This window comes from Pelodiscus sinensis, chromosome 13, assembly GCF_052426305.1.
Source record: "Pelodiscus sinensis isolate ZL-2025 chromosome 13, ASM5242630v1, whole genome shotgun sequence".
NCBI classification, from domain to species: Eukaryota; Metazoa; Chordata; order Testudines; family Trionychidae; genus Pelodiscus; species Pelodiscus sinensis.
The window spans coordinates 7,942,743-7,969,038 of NC_143064.1; the positions used below are offsets into that span (position 1 = coordinate 7,942,743).

At 49.0% G+C, this 26,296-nt stretch overlaps 1 protein-coding gene across 1 annotated transcript; it reads left to right on the forward strand.

Annotated features, from left to right (window-relative positions):
* Positions 1-207: 207 nt before the first annotated feature.
* IDS (iduronate 2-sulfatase) lies at positions 208-17,310 on the forward strand. Its single transcript, XM_075941082.2, has 9 exons — positions 208-373; positions 1,438-1,574; positions 2,837-3,014; positions 5,376-5,464; positions 8,623-8,823; positions 10,668-10,838; positions 11,694-11,820; positions 14,811-14,984; positions 16,672-17,310. The coding sequence occupies exons 1-9, from the start codon at positions 262-264 to the stop codon at positions 17,172-17,174; spliced, it is 1,692 nt and encodes a 563-aa protein (XP_075797197.2). The 5' UTR covers positions 208-261; the 3' UTR covers positions 17,175-17,310.
* The last annotated feature ends 8,986 nt before the right edge of the window (positions 17,311-26,296 follow it).

Below are 26,296 nucleotides of genomic sequence, written 5' to 3' on the forward strand. Positions count from 1 at the left end.
CTCCGGGGAGCTCCCCAGTGTCTCCCCCCCCCCCCCCCATCCCCGGGGAGCCCCCCAGTACATCCCCCTATTCTTGGGAAACCCCCAATGCCTCCCCCATTCCCGGGGAGCTCCCCCCCCCCCCCGTGCTCCAGGGCCGCCTCCCCCGCCCGGGCCGTGCAGAGCCAGGCCCCGCCCCTGGCTCCCCGCCCCCGGCTCTCTCCCCGCCCCGGGGTAGGGGAGCCCCGCGCGCCCCGGCCATTCTCCGCTGCGGGCCGGGACATGCGGGCGGCGCCCCCCGCTCGCCGCGCGGCCGCGTGGCCCTGGCTGCTCGGGCTGTGCTGCGCCGGGATCCTGCTGCCTGCCGGCGCCGGGCCGCTGCCCCCGGCCAGAGGTGGGGCGGGGGCCGGAGGGAGAGACCCCCCCGGCCCAGGGTGGACGGGGCAGCGGGCGGGGGCAGGGACACGCCCCGCTCCCTGCAGGGGGGCTGGAGCAACAGCTGCTTCCTCGCCGGGACCCAGCTGCCAGGGGGTGCGCTGGGGTGGGCAGACCCGTGGGAGCCGGGCGCTGCATGGTCCGCTCCAGCTAACCCCCAGGGCTTAGACCCGGCTGGCTACCCGGCGCCAGCATGTCCCCCCGCCTGGGCAGACTCCCACCCGCAGCTTTGCCACTGTCCTCATCAGCTGCTCTTTCCTCTTCCAGCAATGGCACCAGGCCCCGCAGGAGGGAGGTGTCTTAAACTGACTCGTGTAAAAGCCACTGTAGGTTGTGAATCCAGGAGCAGGCAACAGGCCTCCTGGAAAATCTTTGTACTTGCTTAACTTGTAACCCCTTTCCTTTTCTTTTGGAGGTTGTTTCAATAAGCCTTTTACCAAGGGGCTCCCATTATTAATATTATTAATTCTGTTTATTGCGTAAGTTCCTTGGGGCCCGTTGAAAATGGGACCTTTGGATTAGGGATTTGAAAGGTTAACTGAAGCTTATCGGTTCCTGGTAGTTAGTGGAGGCTGGAACAGCTGTCCCTGGGGAGCCCACATGCTCCACAGGCAGGGGCTGCTCTGACATCCAGGCAGGTGAGTCCAGCATGCTGTGCACAGGTGATGCTCTGGTGGCAGCCAGGCCTGGCTTGGGGCTGCTCCAACCGGCATGGGGCTCTCTCCCACCTGGATCCCACTTAATCTGTTAACCAGTTAAACATTAGATAAATCTAATATTTATCTGGTTAACTGATTAAACGGATTTTACATTCCTACATTAGATTCTTAATTTTTTCTTTTTAATTTTACTCCTTTAAAATGTTATCTTACAAGAATGGCAACGGCTCCTCGTGATGTGTTAAATAGAGGCAGGGTGTTGGACTTAGGTATAGAGCAGTTCCAGTCTGAATGCAGTTTTCGGATTAGCTTTTACTCATTGGTGCTAAAGTTAAAGTCTCGTAACTCTTTGTCCTCTTTGCAGATGGCATGAATGTTCTCTTCATAGTAGCGGACGATTTGCGTCCTGCTTTGGGCTGTTACGGAGACAGTCTTGTGAAATCTCCAAACATCGATCAGCTTGCATCTCGCAGCGTTGTGTTCCAGAACGCATACGCTCAAGTAAGTCACGCTTAATTTAAAATAAAAAAACGATGTTTCTGTAAATAAAAAAGCAAAGTTTTGGGCACAGACAGTGCTACCTGTAGTAGGACCATTAAAATTTCCAGCTACATGTATTTTAAAATAATCAGGTAGTAAAGGGACAACTGTGCTAAACTGTGTGGTGGTGTTTATTTTTTCTGGAGTAAGAAAAGTTCCCACTGATATTAGCAGTAAGGTTGTGATATTCTTAATATTGTGTAACATCCGCTTGTGAATTTCACTATTAACAATGAGATGCCATTAAAAAAAAGCAATTTTGCATGATACCAGTTCTGTGCTTTCCACCCCAAATGGAGTCTTGTAAAAGCTTATTCTGTGTTTGCTCCCCTACCTCTTTTTATGAGCATGACATGTATATTCCAAATCCCTCATATTGTCCAGATTATTCTTTGTAAGGGCAACTTCTAATCATCATTCTTAAGCTCAGAGCTCTGAATCTTACTACTTCCCTTTTGCTGGGACAGCTGGCTGGCACAAGACATCTGTTTTCGCAGCCCTGTGTTCACCAGGAAGCCAGAAACCAGGGCCTTGAATCTGACAAGGGATTTTGGAGACTTCAGTGGAGTTACTTCTGTAGAAACCATTTCATATTTAGCTAGGAGCCATTCTGTATAACAAAAGCCATTTCAGTTTCTTGTGTCTGCACGTATACTAGAGGGAGTGAACTGGCCTTCACCGAGGTGGGGAGAGGCCAGAAAGATGCGCTGTTGGAATGTGTTAATGAACTATTTTGACTGAAGCTCGAACTCCCTCTAAACCTGTTTCTTTCTCTGCTGATAATAATTCCTCTTTGAAGTTCTCTTTGATTTCTTGCCCTGACGTCAGACTTGTTTGGTTAAGGGTATAAAATACTAGGATTGATTGTATTAGCCAGCCTTACTGGGCCCGGCTTTGCTAGGACCACGTTTGGCTCACTTTGCATTTATTGGCCAATAAAACTGTCTGTTTAGCCGCGTAAACTGAGTGAGGCGTTTGCTTCGACACTTCTGACTCTTGCCAGCATGAAATAGAACATGCAGGCCTTTAAACTCTAACCTAGATCTCCCACTTATCTGTTCTTCACATTATTGCTAAGACTGCTCAGATTGCTTGTTGGTTAGATCCCACCAGCCCCTGAATATTTTGCCCTATGACACCAAAATCACTTGATGGCCCTTCAGATACAAACTGAACATACTCTACTTTCCATGAAGCATTAAATCTTCTGTCTCTTGCTTTAGCAAGCCGTATGTGCTCCGAGCAGAGTGTCTTTTCTAACGGGACGCAGGCCCGACACCACCCGGCTTTACGATTTCCACTCCTACTGGAGAGTACATGCGGGAAACTATTCCACAATACCCCAGTACTTCAAAGAGAATGGCTACACGACCCTCTCCGTGGGGAAAGTGTTTCACCCTGGTATGGCTTATAACATTTGAAATCTGCATTTCACATGTTGCTACAAATTAATTATGTAATTAGGGATAGATTTTTTCATATTTAAATGGCCTAAAATATTCTTGGTGTAGAATAAAGTCCTTCTAGGTTGTCTTGCATGTGAATAAACCATTACATTTTAAAGAGTTACATAGGTGGGATGTTAGCTATACAGCAGGGGTGGCCAACCCATTCCGGGTAAAGAGCCAAGATATCAGTTGATCCAGCAGGAAGAGCCAGGGCAACGTTGTCGAGACCCCCCTCACCTCCTCCCCCCAAAAAAGGCTGCCCCTTTAAGAATACAGGTTTAGAGGCTTTTTGGCCACATCAGGCTTCTGCCGGCCGACACCATCTTTAATACTCCATCTTTAATGACTGTGCCGTACGGCTCCCCTGTCCCGGTGAGCACAGGGAGCCGGGAGGAGAGGGCCATTTTCAGGGGCACAGGGGCGGCTTTATGAGCCGTAGGGGGGTGGGGCAGGGCTTTGCAAGCTGCACGCGGGGGAGGCGGGAAGAGCCGCATGCAGCTCGCAAGGCATAGGTTGGCCACAGCTGCTATACAGCCTCATTCAACCATGGGAATTTATCTGTTATATATTTTCACATACCGCTAAGGCCATGTCTACGCTACAGATAAGATCAAAGCAGCCGCAGTCGATCTTCCAGGGTTTGGGTTAGCGGGTCTAGTGAAGACACTCTAATTCGAACTGCAAGGGCACTAATTCGACTAAGTGCCGGTAGTCCTGCTTATATGAGGAGCTGAGTGTGCTCCCTTCAACTTCCTGCAGTGTGGACAGTGCCAAAATTCGAGTTGAGATATTTTGAGTTAAGCCATGCAATTGACATAGCTGAAGTTGCATAGCTTAATTCGAATTTATCCCCTAGCGTAGATCAGGGCTAAGAGAGCATAGGAGTTAATGTCAGGTGTGCTCTAACTTGTCTAGAATTTAGACACTTCTCTAGACTGCTAATGATGCAACTAGAGTGCATGGTCATTCTCTCAGTTCTAGAACTTAGATTTATTTACACATGCTTCATATTATACAGTTCGCTACGCTTCAGTCTGACATCACCTTGTGGGATGAAGAAGCATTGTATGTCTGAGTAATACTTCCAAATTAAGCTGCATAGAAAACGAGCTCACTCTATGAGCAACACTAAAGAGTCGAAAATACTATATGAACAAATGCAAGATTTTTGGGTGGCACTCTTAGGGTACGTCTAGACTACATGCCTCTGTCGCCAGAGGCATGTAGATTAGGCTACCAGACATAGGAAAATGAAGCAGCGATTTAAATAATCGCTGCTTCATTTAAATTTACATGGCTGCCGCGCTGAGCCGACAAACAGCTGATCAGCTGTTTGTCGGCTCAGCGCGATAGACTGGACACGCAGGTGGCGACATCAAAGGTATTTGTCGACCACCCAGGTATACCTCATCCCAGGAGGCATACCTGGGTGGTCGACAAATCGACAAATCGCTGCTTTATTTTCCTATGTCTGGTAGCCTAATCTACATGCCTCTGGCGACAGGGGCATGTAGTCTAGACGTACCCTTAGGCTGAAACTTGTTACCACTAAACAGTGTTTGCTGGACATGTAGAATTTTTAATGATTGCTAGCTTTATATACTTATATGCAGTTTTATATACAGTTTCATTTTATATATAAATGCTGTCACTTAGTCCTGATTATTTTGTATCCAGACTGACCTTGTTCAAGATGCTTGAGGTTTTCCTTTCGGCTATGTCTAGACTGCAGGCTTCTTTCGAAAGAGGCTCTTTCGAAAGCATCTTTCGAAAGAGCCTCTTTCGAAAGATCGCGTCTAGACTGCAGGCGGATCTTTCGAAAGAGAAATCCGCTTTTTCGAAAGAGAGCACCCAGGCAGTCTGGATGCTCTCTTTCGAAAACGGCCTCTTTACATTGAAGAACGCCTTCTTTCGAAAGAGGAGCTTTCGAAAGAAGGCGTTCTTCCTCGTGAAATGAGGTTTACCGCCATCGAAAGAAAAGCCGCGTTCTTTCGAAATAATTTCGAAAGAACGCGGCTTGAGTCTGGACGCAGGGGAAGTTCTTTCGAAAAAAGGCTACTTTTTTCGAAAGAATCCTTGAGTCTGGACACGGCCTTCCTGACTACCAACTGTGTTTTAGGGACTGGTAGCTGGAGCTAATGTTTCATCCTTCAGTTCTTGAACGCTTTCTTAGTTCCCTGAATAAGCTCATAAAATTAGTGGGCCTACTGGAACTGTTTCTATGTTAGCAAAACAAATTAACCGTGTGTTTCTTGTAGTTGAATTCTTCCTAGATGAGTGAGCTATAAGACCTTTGCTTACTTCTCCTTTCCAGGGATTTCTTCCAATCACAGTGATGACTATCCATACAGTTGGTCCATGCCACCTTTTCATCCCTCTGCTGAAAAATACGAAAACAGTAAGGTAAACAAGCAGTTGAATTGCATGTAGACCCAAATACAGATGGGTGGAAGGTGATTTAAATATTAGTGCTCTTACTAATCTGAGTCAAACATGTCTATCATTGTGTAACCTCATGGTTACAACTGTGGAGGAAAATCACTAGTCAAATATACACTCCTCTTCACCTCCTTGCCAAAAGGACACGCCTCTTTGTACTGAAGAATGGTTACTCTCATTAAGGGGAGGATCAGGCAAATGCTTATGCTTATAAGTAGTTCCCTTGATTTTGGTGGGGTTATTGACCTGTGTAAATGCCTGCATGACTGGGGAGAAGAGAGACTTAATTGTATTAACAGCATTAAATCTTTTATCTCAAAACTATAGCTGCCATCTCTTGCAAATTACCTCAGCCTCTTCCCTAGGTGGTAAAGAGCTGTCACTTGGCTTGGCTGAATTTTAACCTACTCGACTCAATAAGAATCCCAAAGCCACTCGAGTGCAGAATTGATTAATGCGTCTTTTGGTTTAATAGATGGAGCCATTTAAAACCTGCTCAGGCAGCCAGCAAACCACCAGTTGCACAAAAGCGTGGGCTCTGTTTACACCATCAGTGGGTTTCAGATGCCAGTTATTCTTATGCGTAAGCTGTCACTCATGGGGTTGCAAGAACCTCTGTGCTTGAGCCTGGCCCTTTGCAGATCCCAAGTTAATTTGTGCTAAATTACAAATCTTGACCCTGCAAAGAAGAGATTAAGACAATCCGGCTAAAATCAGAGTTTCCTGTCTTACTCAGCTTTCCAGAATGTTCATTACAATAAACATGGTCCGAAGGAATCGGTGCCACTTGTAAATACAGCTCTAACCTCTGTGGTCCTGTCTTCTCTTGTCTGGCAACATCCGTGGTCCTGCTGGACCACAGATGTTGCTGGATAAGAGAGTAGGATGTAAATGAGTAGTTAGCTAGACAATTAACCGATAAACCTATGTTTATCGGTTAATCTTGTTGACTACTGGCACCCCCCCGCTGCCTCTGTATCAGAGGCAGCAAGGTGGTGGGGAGCAGGAGCCAGTATTGGGGAGAGCTGGCTTACAAGGGGAGGGGGGAGGCTGGGGAGACTTCACAACAGCAGCCCCTGTCTGTGGGGGGATCCCAGCTCTCTGTGGACAGAGGCTGGAGCAGCTTCTGTCCACTGGGATCTGGGAACTCCCCCCCATGGACAGGGGCTGCTGCTGGACCAGCCTCGGTCCACGCCAAACCCAGGCTCACCACAGACAGAGGCTGCTATGTGGGAGGTGGAGGAGGGATGGCAGGCAGCCGGTGTTCACAGGGAGCTGGTTTTTAAACTGGCTCCCCTCGCGGACCACCTCCCACCTGATAGAGAGGCAGCAGCACGGGGTGGCAGAAGGCTCTGGGAGTGCACTAGCTGCCAGCCCTGCCCCTGGGGACTATAGAAGAGTTGAGTAACCAATAAGAATTCATGTGGCTACTTGACTGTTCAATTACCTGCTATCTAACATCCCTACAAGAGAGCCCCGGGGCAGAGCTTGCTGGCGGCTTGGCGCGGAGCTGTCCAGCAGCGTCAGCATGGCAGCAGAGCCCGTGGGGCAGCAGAGCCACAGTGGGTGGGTCAGGGAAGCTGGCGAGGATGCCAGGGCTTGCAGGGCTGTGGAGTTGATAGGGCTGTCAGGGCAGCAGACCCCACAGCTGGCGGGCCGGGGAGCTCCGGCCGGTGTGCTGCAGCTCACAGGACCAGGAGGCTGGGGAAAGGAGCCTAGCGGGGAGGCTGGTGCCCCCTCCTCTCCAGATCTCGCCTGGTCTGGCAGACTCCCTTGTCCAGGACCAGTCAGGTCCCGAGATGCTGGATAGGGTCCAACCTATATTGCACTCTTATGTCCACTGCAAGTGCTACAGCAGCAGAGCGTTAGCCGCACTGCTGTAACCGGCTAGTGTCGGTGCTTCCTGAGTCAACGCTTTCTTTGCTGTCGTTAATCCGCCTCTCTCAGAGGGGCGGCCAGAGGTGTTCTGTCCACCTAGCCGCGTTTACCCTGGGGGTCAGACAGAGCTAACTGCACCCCCCAAGGCACAGCACTTTTCACATGAATGCAAACTAGGGATGTTACATTTGCATTTATTCACTAGTCAAATAGTCAATGGGATTTCCATCGACTATTCGATTAGTCGATAAGGGCTAGCGCGTTTCACCGTTGAAATGTACAAGAGCCCCAGCAGAGGCGCACTTGTGCATTTCAAAGGTGGAACACTGCCCCTGCCCCCTCCCACGGACCTGGAGCTGGGGGGAACCGGCTTTTAAGCCAGATCCCTCCAGCACTCCCTCCTCACCCCCCCCTTGCTGCCTCTTTGTGATAGAGGCAGCAAGGGGGGGAAGCGACTAGTCGATTAATCGCTTACATCCCTAATGCAAATCAATTCAATGTTAAGATGGCACCTTAGTCAAGCACTTAGCCAAGTCACAGGCAGTCACTGTATTCGATGTATTGTGGTACTAGGAAGTACCTAGATGAGGCAAAATTGAGCCGTGGTATAACGTGGTTGTGGAAAATGCTGATTTCGGTAGCAGCTAGTGTTTGCATAGGCACCTGAGGTCTCTCAGCACACATTTAGCAGATGCTCCAAAGGCCCTTTTCAGGCCACCTTCTCAACCCCTTACAACAGTCAGACTTTCTCCAGTGACAAAATATCAGCACATACCCAGAAACTAGCGGGTCAGGTAGCTGCTTCCAAGAAAGCTTCCCATGAGCCCTTGGGGCTACAGGGAAAAAATACTGTAACCGATTTTTAACCACTCACCAAGGAGCCAGAGAGCCACGGTTTCCTGGGTTCGAGAGCTCGGTGTGCCGTCACGCCCTCAAGCCAACCGTAGAGCTAGGATTCTGCGTCTTGTTGGAGACAAACCAATGCTGCCTGTTTTTTCAGAAAGTGGCGCTGTGTTTTCCTCTGTGGTTTGACCAGCTTACCTAGGACATCGCAAACCTTCTCCAGCACTGACGTGAGCTGCTAATTTCCAGATCAGGCTTTAAATTCACAGTCTGTGTTGTGGGCTGAGTGATCCCTCTGAGTGGAGTCTGCCATGAATTGCTCTGGAAGCTTATGGGCCGTGCGTGTTCTTACTGTGGTAGAATTAAAGTAATGCAATTTTTTCCTCTATATTTCCTCAAAGACGTGTAAAGGAAAAGATGGAGAGCTTCATGCCAACCTGGTTTGCCCTGTCGATGTGACTGAAGTGCCTTTGGGTACCTTGCCAGATATACAGAGCACCAAGGAAGCCATACGCTTGCTGAACCTCATGAAAATAAAGAACCGTAAATTCTTCCTGGCTGTCGGTTATCACAAACCACACATCCCCCTGAGGTATCCGCAGGTAAGGAAGGCTGGAGTAAAACCATGTCCTTGGGTGTTATGATGAATGAAACCTCAAGCAAAGTTATTCAATGACCAGCATTCACCTTTTAAAAGGTACTTTCCCCAGTATCTTTTATCGTTGCGGTAAAGCAAGATGAAGAATATCCTGGCATTGAAATGGTGAGACGTACTCGTAGCAGCCTGGACAGAAAAGTTACTCAGGGGTCAAAGTATCTATTCTTTTAAAAAGTTTTAATGTGTTAACACTACATGCCACGCTAAAAGCCCACTTCTTCCACCCTGTCTCAGAGCACGTCTAGACTATGTTTTTTAGAAAGGAGATACGCTAATTTGCATATCTTTTTCTGATCACGTTTTCGAAAGCAGGTCTTCCGAAAGTGAAAGTAGTCTGGACACATTTTTTCCTGGACCAAACCTCTTTTTTGAAAAACCACGTAAACCTCCTTTTTGTAGGAAGAGCATTTTTTTTCGAAAAAGGTTTTTTTCCCCCGAAAAATCCACATCCAGGCTACTTCCACTTTCGAAAGACCCGCTTTTGAAAATGCGATCGGAAGAAGATATGCAAATTATCAGCACATTTGCATATCTCCTTTCGAGAAACCCCCGTAGTCTAGAGGAGCCCTCAGTGAGTTATGCACACTAAACGTTATTGTGCAGTGAGGTATACTTTGTCGGAGAGTGGCAGAAAGAGGCCCTAAATGATTTGTAGCGTGATCTTCCTCCCCGTTTATGTCAATGGCCAAAGATTCACCAGTTGCTGAGGGAGCAGGATTGGGTTCTCTGTCTCTGAAAAGCCTTCACTTTTTGATACCTGCGGTAGGTCTCTACCATATTGGAGAGGAGTAGTCTGTACCATGAGCCCAAGCTAGGTACCATACACAAAAACTTGGCACAACATTATCTTGTGCAAGTCTCCTGAATAGAAGTTCTGTGTTAAAAGCATGAGTAAGGTTTGAGCTTACCAAAATATCTGAATCGGCTACCACTGAGTACCCCTTACTCTGGCGGTGTTATTTTCCTAAAGGTAAGCTGAAGGTGGAGGGCACAGAAGGGGAAATGGTTGCTGCTCTATGTTGTATAAAGACGGCCTTGGAGAGGAAGGGGGAACTTTTTGCTTTTTTTTTAGCCTTCGAAATAGCAAATCTTGTTTTGCTGGATGTCTCAGATTCTGAGCTTCCTCAGCCCTTAATTGATAGGCAAAGGGTTGAATCTTGAGCAAAGGTATCCTTTTTACTCACCTTTCCTCAGGGATTCTGAGTTAGGGAGTATTAGGAAAACCAGAGTTCTGTATAAAAGGAGTAAAAATCACACCATCCCCCTTTAACTAATTGGGTTTCATGCGCATGGCAAATCTGCCATAATCCAGCTAGTTGTATGGGCACCTGTAGCCTTCCAAGAAAAGCAGGAGAGACAAGACCTGAATGTCCACAGGTTAAGCCAACAAACAAACCACTTCTCAGAGGAATAAACCTTTCAGGCCTTTTAAAAATAAACCCTAAAGAAGCCAGAAGAGAAACAAATCCTTGGTTTTCCTTTGTTCTGTTTTATAGTCGATTCTCAGTGCGGTAAATGAATGCTAGAATGCCAGATAGGCAAAATAAAGGTGGATGCATGGTTATAGAAATCATAGGAAAAGTAGGATTGACATATAACGCCGCAGTCATGTGGGGACCATTACAAGACAGCAGTGCAGTCTGTACTGAAACACCTCTGCAGCTGTTTGACATTCTCAGGTGCCCTTCGCAGATGTGTGTGAAGAACCCGGCTTTACTGCCTAATAACGGCAAAGCTCCGTCTTTGCTGCATTGAGATTGTAATACGTGTTTGTGTTGTATTGCGAAGGAGTTTCTCAAGCTGTACCCGATGGAAAACATCACACTAGCCCCAGACCCTCAGGTGCCTGCAGAACTGCCCACTGTGGCGTATAACCCCTGGACGGATATCCGACAACGGGAGGACGTCCAGGCGTTAAACATCAGCTTTCCTTATGGACCAATTCCAGAAGACTTCCAGGTAAGCAGTAGGGATGTAAAATTCCGTTTGTTTAGTTAACTGGTTAAACTTTATGTTTAACTGGTTAGCTGACTTACCAGGGGTGGGTAATCCAGAGGCTGGAGCGCCCTTGCCCACGGTGGGCCCTGCAGGGCTGGAATAGGAGCTGCTGCAGCCACCACCGGTTAACTGAATCAGTAAGCCTCGCCTGAGTGAGGCTTACTGGTTAACCGTTCGCATCCCTAGTCAGTGTTGCTTTGAAATGAGACTTCCCTAGATCTCCGCTCAGTGCAAGGTAGCACAAGGCTGTTGTCACTCACAAGGAGGCATTTCAAGGCGTGTGCAGCCATGACGTGCTGGGGAGCTTGCGTGCCCTGCTTCACAGCTACCAGGCCAGCCTGTGTTGGATCCGAATCGGGAGGTGGGTCAGGCAGGCAGGGAGTGGGCTTAGGGTGAGTCTGGGGGGCAGCGTGTAATACGCTTGCCCCGGTCTTAGTTCTGGGCTGGGCGTGTGTTCCAGGAACGTGGACACCACGCCGGAGGAATCCGTCTGTCTTCACTAGCCCTTCTTCTTCAGGGCCCTCATTTCACGTGCCTTCTTGGGAAAACCCGACTCTCATGTGGCATTACCAGAGCACCAAAGTGTTGGCTGGGGCTCCACAGGACCAGCCTCAGCTGGCTCAGGACTGCTTGCTTGAAAGAACTTGCAGGGAATAATGGGGTCTCCTAGTTGTTCCTTCTGTTACGTTTCATTTGAGGCAGGAATTATTTGCAGACACTTGCCCATGAAAACGCTGCAGGCCCTTTCCGTCGCGCGGAGCTAGGAAGGGTCTGCACAATTGAATTGAGACTCTCCCTTTTTGGAATAACTTGTAGCGGCGGATTCGTCAGAGCTATTTTGCTGCAGTTTCTTACCTGGATACGCAGGTTGGCTTGCTACTGAACGCCTTGGATGATGCTGGGCTCTCGAATAACACAATTGTGATGTTTACGGCTGATCATGGTAAGCAATCAGAAATGTCCCTGGCTACATGCAAACAGCTCTCTTCTGAGCCACGGAAATGAAGCCTGCGCCATATAAATCACGTTCATGTTTGCCTTGTGCGGTTATGCCCCATGTATCTGCCTTGTTAGCCTCTAGTTCATGCACAGATCTTCTAACACATGTTTCTATGGGTGCACATCTTCTTTTCCCTGCAGGCCGTTCTCTCCCTAGTCATATGGAGGGTTTGCTACTGCGAGGTGAGTCCTCTCAAAGGACAGTAGCTGAGCCTGCAGTGTTTTCAAGCTCTTTCTGCTCCAGGGAGTGATTCCTGCGCTGCCTGGGGGTAGCTTCCCCTTCCCAATCTGCAGAAGCACCGTCTGCTGAAGTGGGCGGCAGACTTTTCTCCTTTACTGATCCAATGCAACTTCGTGCACTTGCAGTTGTGACGTGTCTGAAACAACTCTTCAGCAAGCCAGCTACAATCCGTGCTGCAGGGACCTGACACTCTCCCGCTGATAGTGCTAGGAAGGCTCGTGGAAGTGTGTGTGTGTGTGTGTGTGTGTGTGTGTGTGTGTGTGTGTGTGTGTGTGTGTGGCAGGGAATGCCTCAAGTATTTAGTATCAGAGGGGTAGCCGTGTTAGTCTGAATCTGCAAAAGCGACGAGGAGTCCTGTGGCACCTTATAGACTAACTGAAGTGTAGGAGCATAAGCTTTCGTGGGCAAAGACCCACTTCGTCAGATGCATGTGTGTCTTTGCCCACGAAAGCTTATGCTCCTACACTTCAGTTAGTCTATAAGGTGCCACAGGACTCCTCGTCGCTTTTTCAAGTATTTAGGGAGATTGAGACCCACTTCATCTCAATTCATATGAAACGTGGAATCATAGAACACTTGAACTGGAAGGGACCTCGAGAGGTCATCAAGTCCACTCCTCTGCCCCCACAACAGGACCAAGCACCATCTAGATCATCCCTGATAGGTGTCTATTCAACCTGCTCTTAAATATCTCCAGTGATGGAGATTCCACAACCTCCCTAGGCAACTTATTCCAGTGTCTAACCAGCCTGACAGTTAGGAAGCTTTTCTTCATGTCCAACCTAACGTGTCCCTGGCAGGCTCTAGTAGTAGGCAAGATGACCTATTCCCAGGTCCCCTGCCCTTAGGAGAACACCTTAGCTGCTTAACTAGGTAAAGAATTAGAGATGAGAAGCATTAATAGTGTTTCATATTAATATCGCTGGATTGTACATGCTTCCTTATTTGGAGATGCGAGTTGGAGTCATTCTTATGTAGACTCCGTTCTTTCTCCCCTGCTCTGTGTCACTAACCTTGCCCAGGGCCTCAGTTTGATGAGTGATCACAAAATGGTGACTCAAAACACTGACCTTTGAAGTTGGTGTTTTTTAGAGCCCGCTTGCGCCTCCCCCCACGCCCTCCTCGGTGAGGCTGGGGGCGAATAGACCAGGGAAGAGTGGCACACTAGCCATCCACTCCTTCTTAGAGGATTGGGGCATGATTGGGCAAGCTTGCGAAGAGTTTTGTTCTCACCTTGGTTCCTTCGGGAAAGCATCCTGATTTGGCCACCTTGCTTCAAGAGATGTGCCGGGAAGGGTATGTCTAGACAGCGGGGCTATTTCGGGATACCGGAGGTGTCTCAAAATAGCTACCTTGCATCTTTGAAAGGTGCCTGTTATTTTGAAATATTTTTCGAAATAACAGGCATGCTGTTGCGGCATCCCTGTAACCCTTCTTCCGTGAGGGTTAAGGGATATTTTGAAATTTGGCACGGTGTAGATGTGCCAGATTTTGAAATAAGCTATTTTGAAATACAATCAAAATAAGATATGCAATTTGTGTAGTACAAATTGCATACCTTACTTTGAGTTTAGGGTGCTGTGTAGACGCACCCTGACAGAATAACTGGGATATTGCGGAGCTGGCAGCTATGAACATCTCGCATGAATGCTTTGAGGAATTGATCTGGAGAGGTATACATGCAAGATGACACCCCCAATTCCTCCTTTACGTTCTTAAAAATGCAGCATAAGAATGGCCATACAGTACTGCGTCAGACCAAAGGTCCATCTAGCACAGTATCGTCTCTTTTTACAGTGGCCAGTGTCAGGTGCCTCCCAGAGAGAATGAACAGAACAGGGAATCATGTGATCCTGCTCCTGTTGCCCATTCCCCACTTCTGAAAACCAGAGGCTAGGGACATAGTCCCTGCCACTCCTGCCACATAGCCATTGATGGACCTTCCCTATGTGAATTTATCTAATTCTTTCTTGAACCCTATTATAGTCTTGGCCTTGGAACGTCCTTTGGCAAGGAGTTCCACAGGTTAACAGTGCATTTTGTGTGAAGAAAAACTTCTTTTAGTTTATTTTTAAACCTGTTGCCTATTAATTTCATGTGAATGACCCCCTACTTCTTGTGTTATGAGAAGGAGTAAATAGCATTTCCTTATTTACTTTCTCCATACCGGTCATGATTTTATAGAACTCAGTCATATCCCTCTCCCCTTCGTCATCTCTTTTCCAAGCTGAAAAGCCCCAGTCTTATTAATCTCTTCTCATATGGAAGCTGTTCCATACCCCTGATCGTTTTTATTGCCCTTTCCGAACCTTTTCCAATGTCAAAATATCTTTTTCTGTTATGGAGAGACCACATCTGCATGCAGTATTCGAGACGTGGGTGTACCATGGATTTATATAGAGACAGGACGATATTTTCTGTCTTATTATCTATCCATTTCTTAATAAGTCCCAGCATTCTGTTCGCTTCTTTGACTGAGTGGCATGAATGCTGGCTCTAACTGGGAAATGGGGGGAGGTGGGCGAAGCTGGGAAAGGAATAAAGTCAATAATTGAATAGTGCCTGAAGGACCAAGAGATCTGGTGTCACTGCTGTTGGAAGCGGGCGAGTCTGGCTGCTGGCTGTCCATAACAGAACTGATCACTAAGATAGTCATCTAGTACTTGCTTGAGACGATGTTCTGTATCCTCTAGGATGGTCTCTGGGTGAACATGGAGAATGGGCAAAATACAGCAATTTTGATGTCGCCACCCGTGTCCCACTGATGTTCTACGTACCAGGGAAGACGTCTTCCTTTGCTCGTCCAGGAGAGAGACTCTTTCCCTACCTTGACCCCTTCACTCATGTTTCGGACTTTGTAGCTCCAGGTACGTTTTCGGCACTTGCATAAGCAAATGCAGTTGCTATCCCATATCTTAACCGAATAATTATGCTTGCTGTCGGCAGACAGGGATGGAAGCTTCTAAGCAGCAGCTTCCCGTTGTTGGCACTGGGCTTACGTCTGAGCACTGAAGTCAAAATGTTTTTGCAGCTTTCCAACTTACAATACTGGACAGCAGAGGTTGACATTTAGTCTTTCAGCTCAGTGAATGGGAAAGTTTGTGCTATGGTCAAGCCTCAACAACGTTCCTTCTAATTATTTCCATCCATGTGTGGAATGAATTTTATGTGCACTGAGGCATGTGGATGTGCACCACCAGTTGATATGCAGGTTAGAGGCTGTGGGCATTCTGCTAATCAGCTGGGCAGCATTTGAATCTCTCCAGGGTGTCTACCCAAGCACTCACGTTACAGAGAACATTGGTCCTCAGTTCATGTCCATGCTCTGTCCCCATGCAATACGTCTGCAGCAGCTGATATGAGAGATACAAGGGTGGCACCAAAAGTAATGTTTTGGCAAAAGTTGCCACAATGAAGCAGTTGATTTGGTGATTTTGTTATTTTCTTATTTTTGAAGGATGACTTCTGAAAAAAGGAGATACTTCTCAAGGCTCAGTTAGAATAGTGGAGGAACAGATGTGGGAAGAGCTAGTCTTCTCTTCGTGGTGCTGAGTTTGGTATAAGCGCGTACATGGCCAGATGTCCTGTGAGCTAGAAGCCACGCCTTCTTAAATAGCCCCAGCATTGTTGCCCTACAAAACAAAGGCAAAATGCAGCTGATAAAGAGCTCCTCCAGCCAGCGTCTCAAAAGGTCAGCCTGTATCATAGAATACTAGAATGGGAAGAGACATCAAGAGGTCATCAAGTCATCCTAGATCATCCCTGATGTTTATCTAACCTGCTCTTAAATATCTGCAATGGTAGAGATTGCACATCCTCCCCAGGCAATTTATTCCAGTGTTTAATCACCCTGACAGGTAGGAAGTTTTTCCTAATGTCCAACCTAAACCTCCCTTGCTGCTATTTAAGCCCATTGTTTCTTGTCCGATCCTCAGAGGCCAAGGAGAACAATTTTTCTCTCTCCTCCTTGTAATGCCCTTTTAGATACTTGAAAGCTGCTATCATGTCTCCTCTCTATTTTAGGGGACAGAGCATGGACATGCTGAACTTAGGGCAGACTGAGGACCAATGTTCTATGTAAGCTGAGCACTTGGGCAGCCACCCTGGAGAGATTTTCCAAACTAAACAAGTCCAATTCCTTCAGTCTTCCCTCATATGTCATGGTTTTTAGGTCTTTAATCATTTTTGTTGGTTTTCTCTGGACCCTTTCTAATTTCTCCACATCTTTCTTGAAATGTGGTGCCCAGAACTGGACACAATACTCCAATTGAGGCCTAATTAGCGCAGAGTAGAGCGGAAGAATGACGTCTCGTGTCTTGCTCACAACACTCCTGTTAATGCCTCCCAGAATCATATTTGCTTTTTTTTTGGCAACGGTGTCACACTGTTGACTCCTATTTAGCTTGTGGTCCACTGTGACCCCTCGATAACTTTCTATAGTGCTCCTTCCTAGATAGTCACTTCCCATTGAGTATGTGTGAAATGGATTGTTCCTTCCGAAATGGGCTTGTGAGCTGTGCTATTCCCTAACTTGTATTTTGATGCTTTTTCTAGGAAAAGCCAAAAAAATGGTTGAGCTTGTGTCTGTCTTCTCAACGCTGGCTGAACTTGCAGGCCTGTGGGTTCCTCCGGCATGCCCTGACGCTTCATTTCATGTTGCGCTCTGCACCGAGGGGCCGAGTGTTGTCCGGCATTTTAACGCCACTGACGAGGATGTCTACGCTACTGCCTATGACAGTGACTATGACCTTGAAGATGACTATGAGGAGCCAATAGCTTTCAGCCAGTATCCACGGCCTGCAGACACTCCCCAGTGGGACTCGGATAAACCAGAGCTGAAAGACATAAAAATCATGGGGTATTCCATGCGCACCGTTGACTATCGCTATACTGTGTGGGTTGGGTTTAATCCCAGTAACTTTAGTGCTGATTTTCAGGATGTTCATGCTGGAGAGCTGTACATGGTAGGAAGTGATCCCAATGAGGATCATAACATCTATAACAGTAGTTTGCATGGGGACCTGGTCAAAAAATTTCTTAGGTTCCTAAGGCGTTAGTGGGGTGCATGCGGGGCGTGCACTCTGGATGTTGAAGTAATATGACACTTTCCTTTTTTATTTGTGTGTAAACTGTGTGTTTTGCACAAAGCAACGGGCTGAATTAAAACCCTCTTTGTACAAAAATTGGTTTCCGTCTTGTTACAGTGCGTTGCGGGCTTTAGTGGACCGATTTCCTGTGCGTTGGAGCAACACACAGCATCTATGAGCATGCACACCTGTAGTGCCTTTCATGCAAGGCTTCTCAGCATGGTCCTTAACACTAGGGTGACCATATTTCCCTGTGCCAAATACGGGACACCTGGTAAAATTGCTGATTTAAGTGAGCTCAGAGGCAATCAATCAGAGCTATGCGCCGCAAACATTCCAAATAGCATTAAGTTCACTGAGCCCCCATTAAAAGACACGCTGCATTGTTATCTGTCTCTGTATTTTAGAAATGTGCATCTGTCTGTCCATCCGTCTGTGAGTCTGTTTGTTCACAAGCCCCTCCTAGAGCGAGGGTGGGCAATAAACGGCGGCAGTTCCCCAGGGCTATATTTACCTGCGCCTCTGCCGGCATGGGCAATCGCAGCTCCCCTTAGCCAGGAACGGTGATCCGGGGCCGCTGGGAACTGTGATCCCTGGAACCTGCTAAGGCAGAGGAAAATAGGGCGAGGGCATCGGCTCGGGGCTCGCCCTGGCAGACTGAATCTGGCCTGTGAGCCGGTATTTGCCCACCCCTGACCTAAATGGTAACAGCCACCAGCCCTGCCAGCCGCCGGCCCCAGAGCTGTGGCACGCTTGGGACCCACCCTGGGGCTGGACAGTGCAACCCCATTCCCCAATGGTAGTAGAGGATGGGGGACTCTGCTCCCCAAGGAGTTGCTGGGGGGAAGGCATGCTGGCCATCTGGGGAGCGAGAGAGCCATTCCCCTGCCACCAGCCAGCGTGGGGGTGGGGGAGCGGGGCAGGGTGGCTGGCCAGAGCCAGAGGAGACAGACAGCCCCTCTCCAATAACTGCTGACTGGGGAGGGTTGCAAATGCCCAGAGATGAGCCACCGTGCCCCCCCCCCCACATTGACAAAGGAGCTACAAGCTGGAGGAGCATCACCCTCACCATAACGGGCAGCCCTGGTAACCCCCCCACTTCACATCCCCCTGCTCTGAGCCCCCTTCCTGGAGCTTCCCATCCTGATTCCTGCATACCCCATTTCCCACCCCATGCCCAGAACCCCTACCTCTTGCCTTGACTCCTGCACCCCCATTCTTGGCCATCAGCCCCCACACATCTTGCACCCCCGCACCCTCTGCCTTGAGTCCCCTGCCCTGCAACCCCAACCCCTCCCCTGAATTCCCCCCCACACCTCCCCGCCCCCTGCTCTGAATGCTACATTCCCCACTTCCTACCCTGATCCCCACAGGGACCTGAGGAGCACTGGGTAAATCCTCTAGTACCTAATGATGGGTAAAACATTGAAAATAGATATTTCCAAGTAAGTGGTTACTGCTGTTTAGAAGCACCTGCCGTGTCCTCATCTTGCTGTCCTCCTCAGTGAGACGCTTCTTGTGGACTGTATTTGTCACATGAAGCAATTTTTCCAAGGATTCACTTGCTTTTTAGCAACTTATAATAAAATGTAGCACCGTGGAGGGCAAAATTCACTCACACAAACAAAACAACCTTCATGGGAGAAACACAGATGTGATTTTTTTTTAGATGACCAAACGGCATTAATTACCGAAATGATACATTCCAGGGGGCTGCGGTGCTCGGCAAACAAGAAATAAACTCACCGGCTTTTGCCAGAGCTGAGTATTCTGCTGCCCTATTGTCCATCTCTTCAAAAATGTTCCACCGCCTTTCAGAAATGGGGGTTTCCTGAGTGTTCCGGTCGGACACGTGACAGGATATTATTTGTTCCTTTGTCAAAAAATTGGTTCCCATCTATTCTCATTTCATCTAGGGTGGGAATTCTTGTGTGGCAAAGGCAAAACCACATCAGCATCCTTCTCAACAAGAACCACTTACGTTGTCTGTGCACTCAAAGGCAGGTTTCCAGTGTTCAAAGTGCTTCAGAGATGTTGAATAAAAATTCTCGACTGCCTTGTACAATTCCTGTTCCTTAATTTCCTCACCCTCCACCAAAGCCTACAGCAGAGTCTTCGATGTCACAACTCTTTCTCTGAGCCTCACGTTGAATTATTTTGAAGGGGACGAACATGCAATGCCACTTCTGTCACCGAAGAGTCGTTTTTCTTGATTGTCTCTACCGTCTTCGGAAAGGTGGCTGTTGCTCACTAGCCAAAGCAAGGCCCAGTTTTGTGCAAGGGTCACCGAAGACTTTCTTGAACAGTGTTGGGCATGAGTCTAGAGTGAGAAAATAAGCCTTGTGCCCATCAAAAATCAACGCCATGCTGTCTAATGCTGATCCCAGAGGAGGGAATCGTACCCTGCCTTACCCTAGCAATGTAAAATCCTCAATGTCGACAAATTGGCAGAAGTCTTTCAATTCTTCAGCATGGTGTAAATATGAAAGTGCTTATACACTTGCACAGCAAAGCACTCCAAAACAATTGGAAGACAGTCAGCTGCTGTTTGCAGCAGTTATGAACGATGTGAGCACCACAAACAAAACCCAAAGAGCCTTCCCCTAGTTTGCCTTGCCATTTTCACCATACGTTGTTTTTCCCAGCCCGTTTAGTGCCACCAGAATTTGTACTGGCACTCTCTGTGCAAAGCCCTACACGCTTTTCACTAGGACGAGGCTTCTCGATCATTGATACAGAAATCCCCACTGCGTAGCCCATGGTTCAGAAGAAAACTCAATAATGTTTGTGTTTACCCCATCAGAGGGAGCTGTTAGCGACTGCGTGTGGCCACGGGGTTGCTCAGGGGCAGGGAGAGGGTAGCTAAGGGCTGTGTGTGGCCAAGGGAGCTGGGGGCTGTGTGTAGACAGGAGAATACCTCAGGATTCACAGAATGGATACTTAGAGTCAGGGCCGGCCTGAGCCATTCGTGCGCCCCGGGCCCCGGGAGCGCAGCGCCGCCCCTGGGCTCCCAGCGCATACGCAACCCCGCCCCCACCCAGTCCGGCAGCCCCTCACGGTGCCCCCTACAACGGGGCACCCCGGGCGCTAGCCCGGTCAGCCTGTAGCTTGGGCCGGCTCTGCCTAGAGTCTGTGCGCCAGGAGGGATTTGGGCTCCCTTTGTTCTCTGAGGGCTCGACCTGCCATGGAGCTGGGTCCCCCACCCCTGTAGCTCTTTCCAGCTCTGTGAACAAAGTGGGCTGGGAGGTGCGGGGCAGCTTCAACCCCGGCACCAGCAGCAGTGGCAGGAGAGGAAGGAACAGCCCGGCTTTCTGAGCCATGGCCCCAGCCAGAGGAGCAGCTGCTCTGCCCTGCCCTGCTACAGCTTCCCGTCTCTAAACTGGCCAGAAGGCAGGATGGGGGGGGGGGAGGGAGGAGAGGGTCTGTCCCTGGGACTGCCCTGCACTTCCACCGAAGTTTGTGTTGGGGGAGCAACATCCCCAGCCCACCTCAGCTCTCTCCATGGGTTTGGGGGCTTCTGCTGCATGGGGAGTGCTGAGGATCCAGGATTCAGGAGCGGCTTGAGGCCGGCTGCGGCAGCTGGTGCCCCAGGCGGAACGTGTGATCGGCACCCCCGCCTGCACGGCCGTCAATGGACTGACGTGATAATGGGGTGCCCTGGGCACCTGGTGACGTCATTGTCAGGCGCCCCGTTGAAGGCAGCGCTCTAGGCAACCACAGAGTCTGCCTATGCTCACGGGCCGCCCCTGCCAGGATTGAGCCCTGGTGTTCCTGGCTTCAGGGTTGGCTGAGTGGGGATTGGGACTTCGGCCCCTCATCTCCTGCTTTCAGCCCTGCAGGGGTTTCCAGGGCTTGTGGCTTCAGCCTTTGGGGGAGGAGAGTGTGGGGGATTGGGGCTGCTCCCCGTGGAGAGGGGTACGCCAGGGATTGGGGCTGCTACTCGAAGGGGAGAGGGGTGCTGAGGATCAGGGCTTCAGCTTGTGTGGTACTGGAAAGTCAGGGGGTGCCCCATGGATCAGGGGTGCCGGGAATTCAGCCGAGGGGTGCCGGGAATTCAGCGAGGGAGCGGCCACCGGGGATCAAGATTTCAAGTCCTGCAGCAGGTGCTGGGAATTGTGGGTTCAATCCCACAGCCTGAAAGGGCTGCCAGACCTGCCACCTTTGGAAACCCTGCTGTAGGGTGCACTTGGGGATGAATGACCCCCCACCTCATTCATCCCCATACCCTTACCCAGGGTGGGCAATAACATGGTGGTGGTTCACTAGGGTTAGCCCCTGGTTGGCCACTGCTGCTATATTGACCTTCACCTCTGCAGGTACAGGAGACTGCAGCTCCTATTGGCTGGGGATGGTGATCTGCAACCAATGGGAGCTGCGATTCCCCGTACCTGCGGAGGTGCAGGTAAATATGGCGGTGTGAGAGCCCGCCAGGGGCTAACCCTGGCAGACCGGATTCAGACCGCAGGGCTGGTATTTGCCCACCTCTGTCCTTACCCCTCTGTCACACACAAGCTGCCTCTCCTCCTACTAGCCTCTGCACCCTGCCTGAGAGCGCCACCTGCTGGCCACAGCCTGCTGCATTCACCTGGCAGCCACAAACAGGAAGCTGTGGCCACGCTGACTGCCACTGACCAGCAGGGGGAGCACTGGAGCTGAAAATACAGGACAAGTCTTGTGGATAAGGGAGAAGTGATGGATGTGGTATACCTGGACTTTAGTAAGGCATTTGATATAGTCTCACTTGACCTTCCTATCAATAAACTAGGCAAATACAACTTAGATGGGGCTACAATAAGGTGCAGTGGCGGATATAGGGCAGGGCAAGCGGGGCGGCCACCCCGGGCCCCGTGCTTCAATAACCCCCGCGCATGCGCCGTGGTGCCACGGCGCATGTGCCATGTCAAAGGGGGGGGGCACCTCGAAATTGTGCTGCCCTGGGCCCCGCAAAATCCTCATCTGCCCCTAATAACTGGCTGGATAACGATTCTCAGAGAGTAGTTATTAATGGTTAACAGTCCTGCTGGAAAGGCATAACAAGTGGGGTTCCACAGGGGTCTGTTTTGGGACTGCTTCTGTCCAATATCGTCATCAATGATTTAGATGAGGGCAGAGAAAGTACACTTATTAAGTTTGCAGATGATACCAAGCTGGGAGGGGTTGCAAATGCTTTGGAGGATAGGGTCATAATTCAAACTGATCTGGACAAACTGGAGAAATGGTTTGAGGTAAATAGGATGAAGCTGAATAAGGACAAATGCAAAGTACTGCACTTAGGAAGGAACCATCAGTTTCACGCATACAGAATGGGAAGTGACTGTCTAGGAAGGAGTACTGCAGAAAGGATCTAGGGGTCATAGTGGACCACAAGCTAAATATGAGGCAATAGTGTGACACTGTTGCAAAAAAGCAGATATGATTCTGGGATGCATTAAAAGGAGTATTGTGAGCAAGACATGAGAAGTCATTCTTCAGTTCTACTCTGCACTGATTAGGCACAATTGGATATTGTGTCTAGTTCTGGGCACCACATTTCAAGAGAGACGTGGAGAAATTAGAGAAGGTCCAGAGAAGAGAAACAAAAATTATTAAAGTCTAGAAAACATGAGATATGAAGGAAAGCTGAAGTGTTTGGCCTTGTTTAGTTTGGAAAAGAGAAGACTGAGAGGGGACACGCTGGCTGTGTCTAGACTACATCCCTTTTCCATAAAAGGGATGCAAATTAGACACGTCGCAATTGCAAATGAAGCGGGGATTTAAATCCCTCTGTTTCATTTGCATAAAAATGGCTGCTGCTTTTTTCCGGCTCGGAGCTTTGCTGGAAAAAAGTGCCAGTCTAGATGCGGATCTTTCGGAAAATAAAGCCTTTTCCGAAAGATCCCTTATTCCTCTTAAAATAAGATGATCTGGCTCACGGAGGTCCTTTTACCCACCCCTGGTGTAGACACTCTCTTTTGGAAAAAGTTTTTTCAGAAGATTTCTTCTGGAAAAGTTTCCTCTGAAAGAAGCCTGCAGTCTAGTCATAGCCTAAAAGGGTGTCAAACAGGAGGGGAGAGAATTGTTCTCCTCAACCTCTGAGGATAGGAAAAGTAGCAATGGGCTTAAATTGCAGCAAGGGAGGTTTAGGTTGGACATTAGGAAAAACTTCCTGTCAGGCTGGTTAAACACTGGAATAAGTTGCCTAGGGAAATTGTGGAATCTCCATCACTGGAGATATTTAAGAGCAGGTTAGATAAACTTCTATCTGAGGGCAGGGGACTGGACCTGATGATCTCTTGAGGTCCCTTCCAGTTCTAGCATCTATGATTTTATTTAAAAATTGAGACAGCTGCAAGAGGGGACTGGCCCCTTAAAAACAGGACAAACGGTAACTCTTCTTAACATTGTAGTATCTAACAGCCTCCCCAACAAAAAGGAAAAGCTTACTCCCTCTTCCAGACTCTTCCAGAGGGTACCTTGAAAGGTAGCTGAATATAGATCTTGCTTGTGCATGTGAAAATCTGTGGAGAGTGTAGGTTTGACATAATAAGTAAAAAATGGGCGTTGCAAGGAGTCTTGCCATTTTACTTATAGGGATCCTGAACATGACAGGGTGCCTCAGGCTCTTTGAGGCACTCTGCTGGAGGCCTTGTGGTCCTACCATCCCCCACCCTAGAAAAGGAGCAGTGAAGGTGGGTCCTCCAGGCCTGCCTAGAATGGCTGCTTCCCTGCAGCCTATCAGAGCGCACAGGCCTAACTAAAAGGAGCTGCAGGGCTTGAGCAGGGTAGTTCCTGGCTGGGAAGCTGGTCATGGAATGTAGCAGGAGCAGCCATTGAAGCAAGTAGTAGGTGGCTGCTACTGGTAGAGTCTCTGTGTTGGGACCAGGAGTAGTGGTTGGGTCTGGGTTCTCCCACTGGCTGCTTCGGAAGTGGCCAAAGCCCTGAGAAACTCAGATGAGGGGTTAATTTAAACAGGCCCAGAAATGGGGCTGAAGAGCCTAGAGAAGACCAACGGTTAACTTGGTGGGGTTCCTTCATATGTTCACATTATTAGTGGCTTAGCTGAAGGCTGAGTTATTGAAGAACCACCAGATGAGGGCAACTGGTGATTGGAGGGCACCATGAACAGAGAAAGAGAGTGGAGGTTTACATGCACCTGACAGGAGGTACTTACAAGAGGTAAGTGTGCACCATTACAACAGAGGTTAAGTGACTTGCCCAAGGCCGTAGTGACACTTGAGTTTAAAGGGTCTTCTTGCCATCAACTTTAGTGCTAACCTTTGACTTGGTAATTCCCTAGAGCTGAAAGGAACAGTTAAATGTAGCTTCTTTTTGTTAGTAAACCACTTTAATGTGCTTCTGTTAGCTATTTGAACTGCAAAATGTCTCCTCCTGCAAAGTTCATGATGTGTTAATGTTATCTGGCTTGCTCCTTTTGTGCTGTTCTAATAGCTTGTTTCCTGGCAATGTGTGAGTGTTTATATACTCCTTTTATGAAGAGCTGAATGGCTCCCCCACATTCTTTAACGATAACAGGAACTCCTAGGTAACATTTTCAAAAGCTCCCCAATCTCTCTTTTTCAAAAGTGACGTAGGTGCCAAATCCATTTGACTTTGTTTTCCATGTTGGCTCCTAAGATATTTATGTGCTTATGAAAATTCTATCCCTCAACTCATTTGCATTACTCTCTGTGCACATACCTGCGCAGTTTCAGCATGACTTGCTTTTTTTATGTTTTTTTTAACACTATATTTCATCCTGCTGGTCAAAGGTTTCTGAAGTTTCTTGGCACTGACTTGGCTTTATGGCACTCCTATAATTGCCTATTAGGCCAGCCTGAGTCAGAAGCAGTGCCAGCATAATTGGTGAGGCTTTGATTTAGGTATCTTGGGATCCCATTGGGCAGAAACTGGGCAATGACCCTCCGGGGATACGCTAGCATTCAGAGGGCAACAGTGAGAGCCGAGGAGGTCCCTAGAGGCTTGGGGGGCATTGGTTTGGAGGCTCAGTATCCATACACTAAGGATGTTAAGACAAGGGTAACTGGGTAATCGTGTAGCCGATGCAATTTGTATTGACTACATAATTAGTCAGTAAGGGAAGGCACTACTCCCTGCTGGAGCTCTTCAGTTTAAATGTAGTAAGAGCTGGGTGCGCAGGCAACCTGGCTCCTACCACATTTAAATTGCAGAGCTTCAGCGGGGGTAGATCCTGGACCTGGTGTGAGCCGGGACTGAGCTGGGCTTGCTCAGTACTGGCTCGTGCTGGGTCCAGCAGCCCCTGTCCATAGGGGGTCCCCGTGAGGAGATGGGACCCCTTGGCTACTCCAGCAGCAGCCCCGTCTGCTCTCTGCACCCCTCCCCACCGCCCCCGTGTGCTGTGTTTCTGAGAGGCAGCAGCATGCGGGTGGGGCAAGTGGCACTGTGGAGATGCTACTGGGGGGAACTATCTTTTTCGGTGGCTCTCCCCAGCACTGGCTCCTGCTCTTCTCCTCCCCCCCCCCCTTGCTGCCTCTGATATAGAGGGTGTGTGTGTCTGTCTGTCTGTCTGTCTGGGGGGGAAATGCAAGTAGTTGACCTGATAAGCCTAGGCGACTGATCGACTACTCTCTTACATCCCTACTCCGTGCCCCTCTGTTCCAGTGGATCTCCTCTAGGCACGCCTTTCAGGCAGACGTTCCAAACGTCTCCTTAGGAAGTAGAACGAGACGTGCACTTGTGCTAACTGCGTTCTCCCGTACACACAGGAGTCCTCACAGAGGAGGACAAGGGTCTTACAAGGGAGGGGAGATAATACTGCATAGGCTCAACCTCACTCCGCCTCCTAGAAATATCACCATTTCCCCAGCCCACGGGAATGTGAACTGGCCTCAGTGTCTTTTACTTGCAAACTATGTATTTCCCTGTTCTTTTTTTATTTGTATTGCGGTAGCTCTAGGAACCCAGTCATGGACCGGGGGCTGCTTGTTCCACAAGCCCCGAACAGCCCCTTGGGCAGAAAAAGGCACTGGTGTTCAGGGTCGGCTTTAGGCTGATACAACCGATTCCCCCAAATTGGGCCCTGTGCCTAACAGGGCCCCACACTGGCCACTCCCCTCCCACAGCTCTGTGGCGTG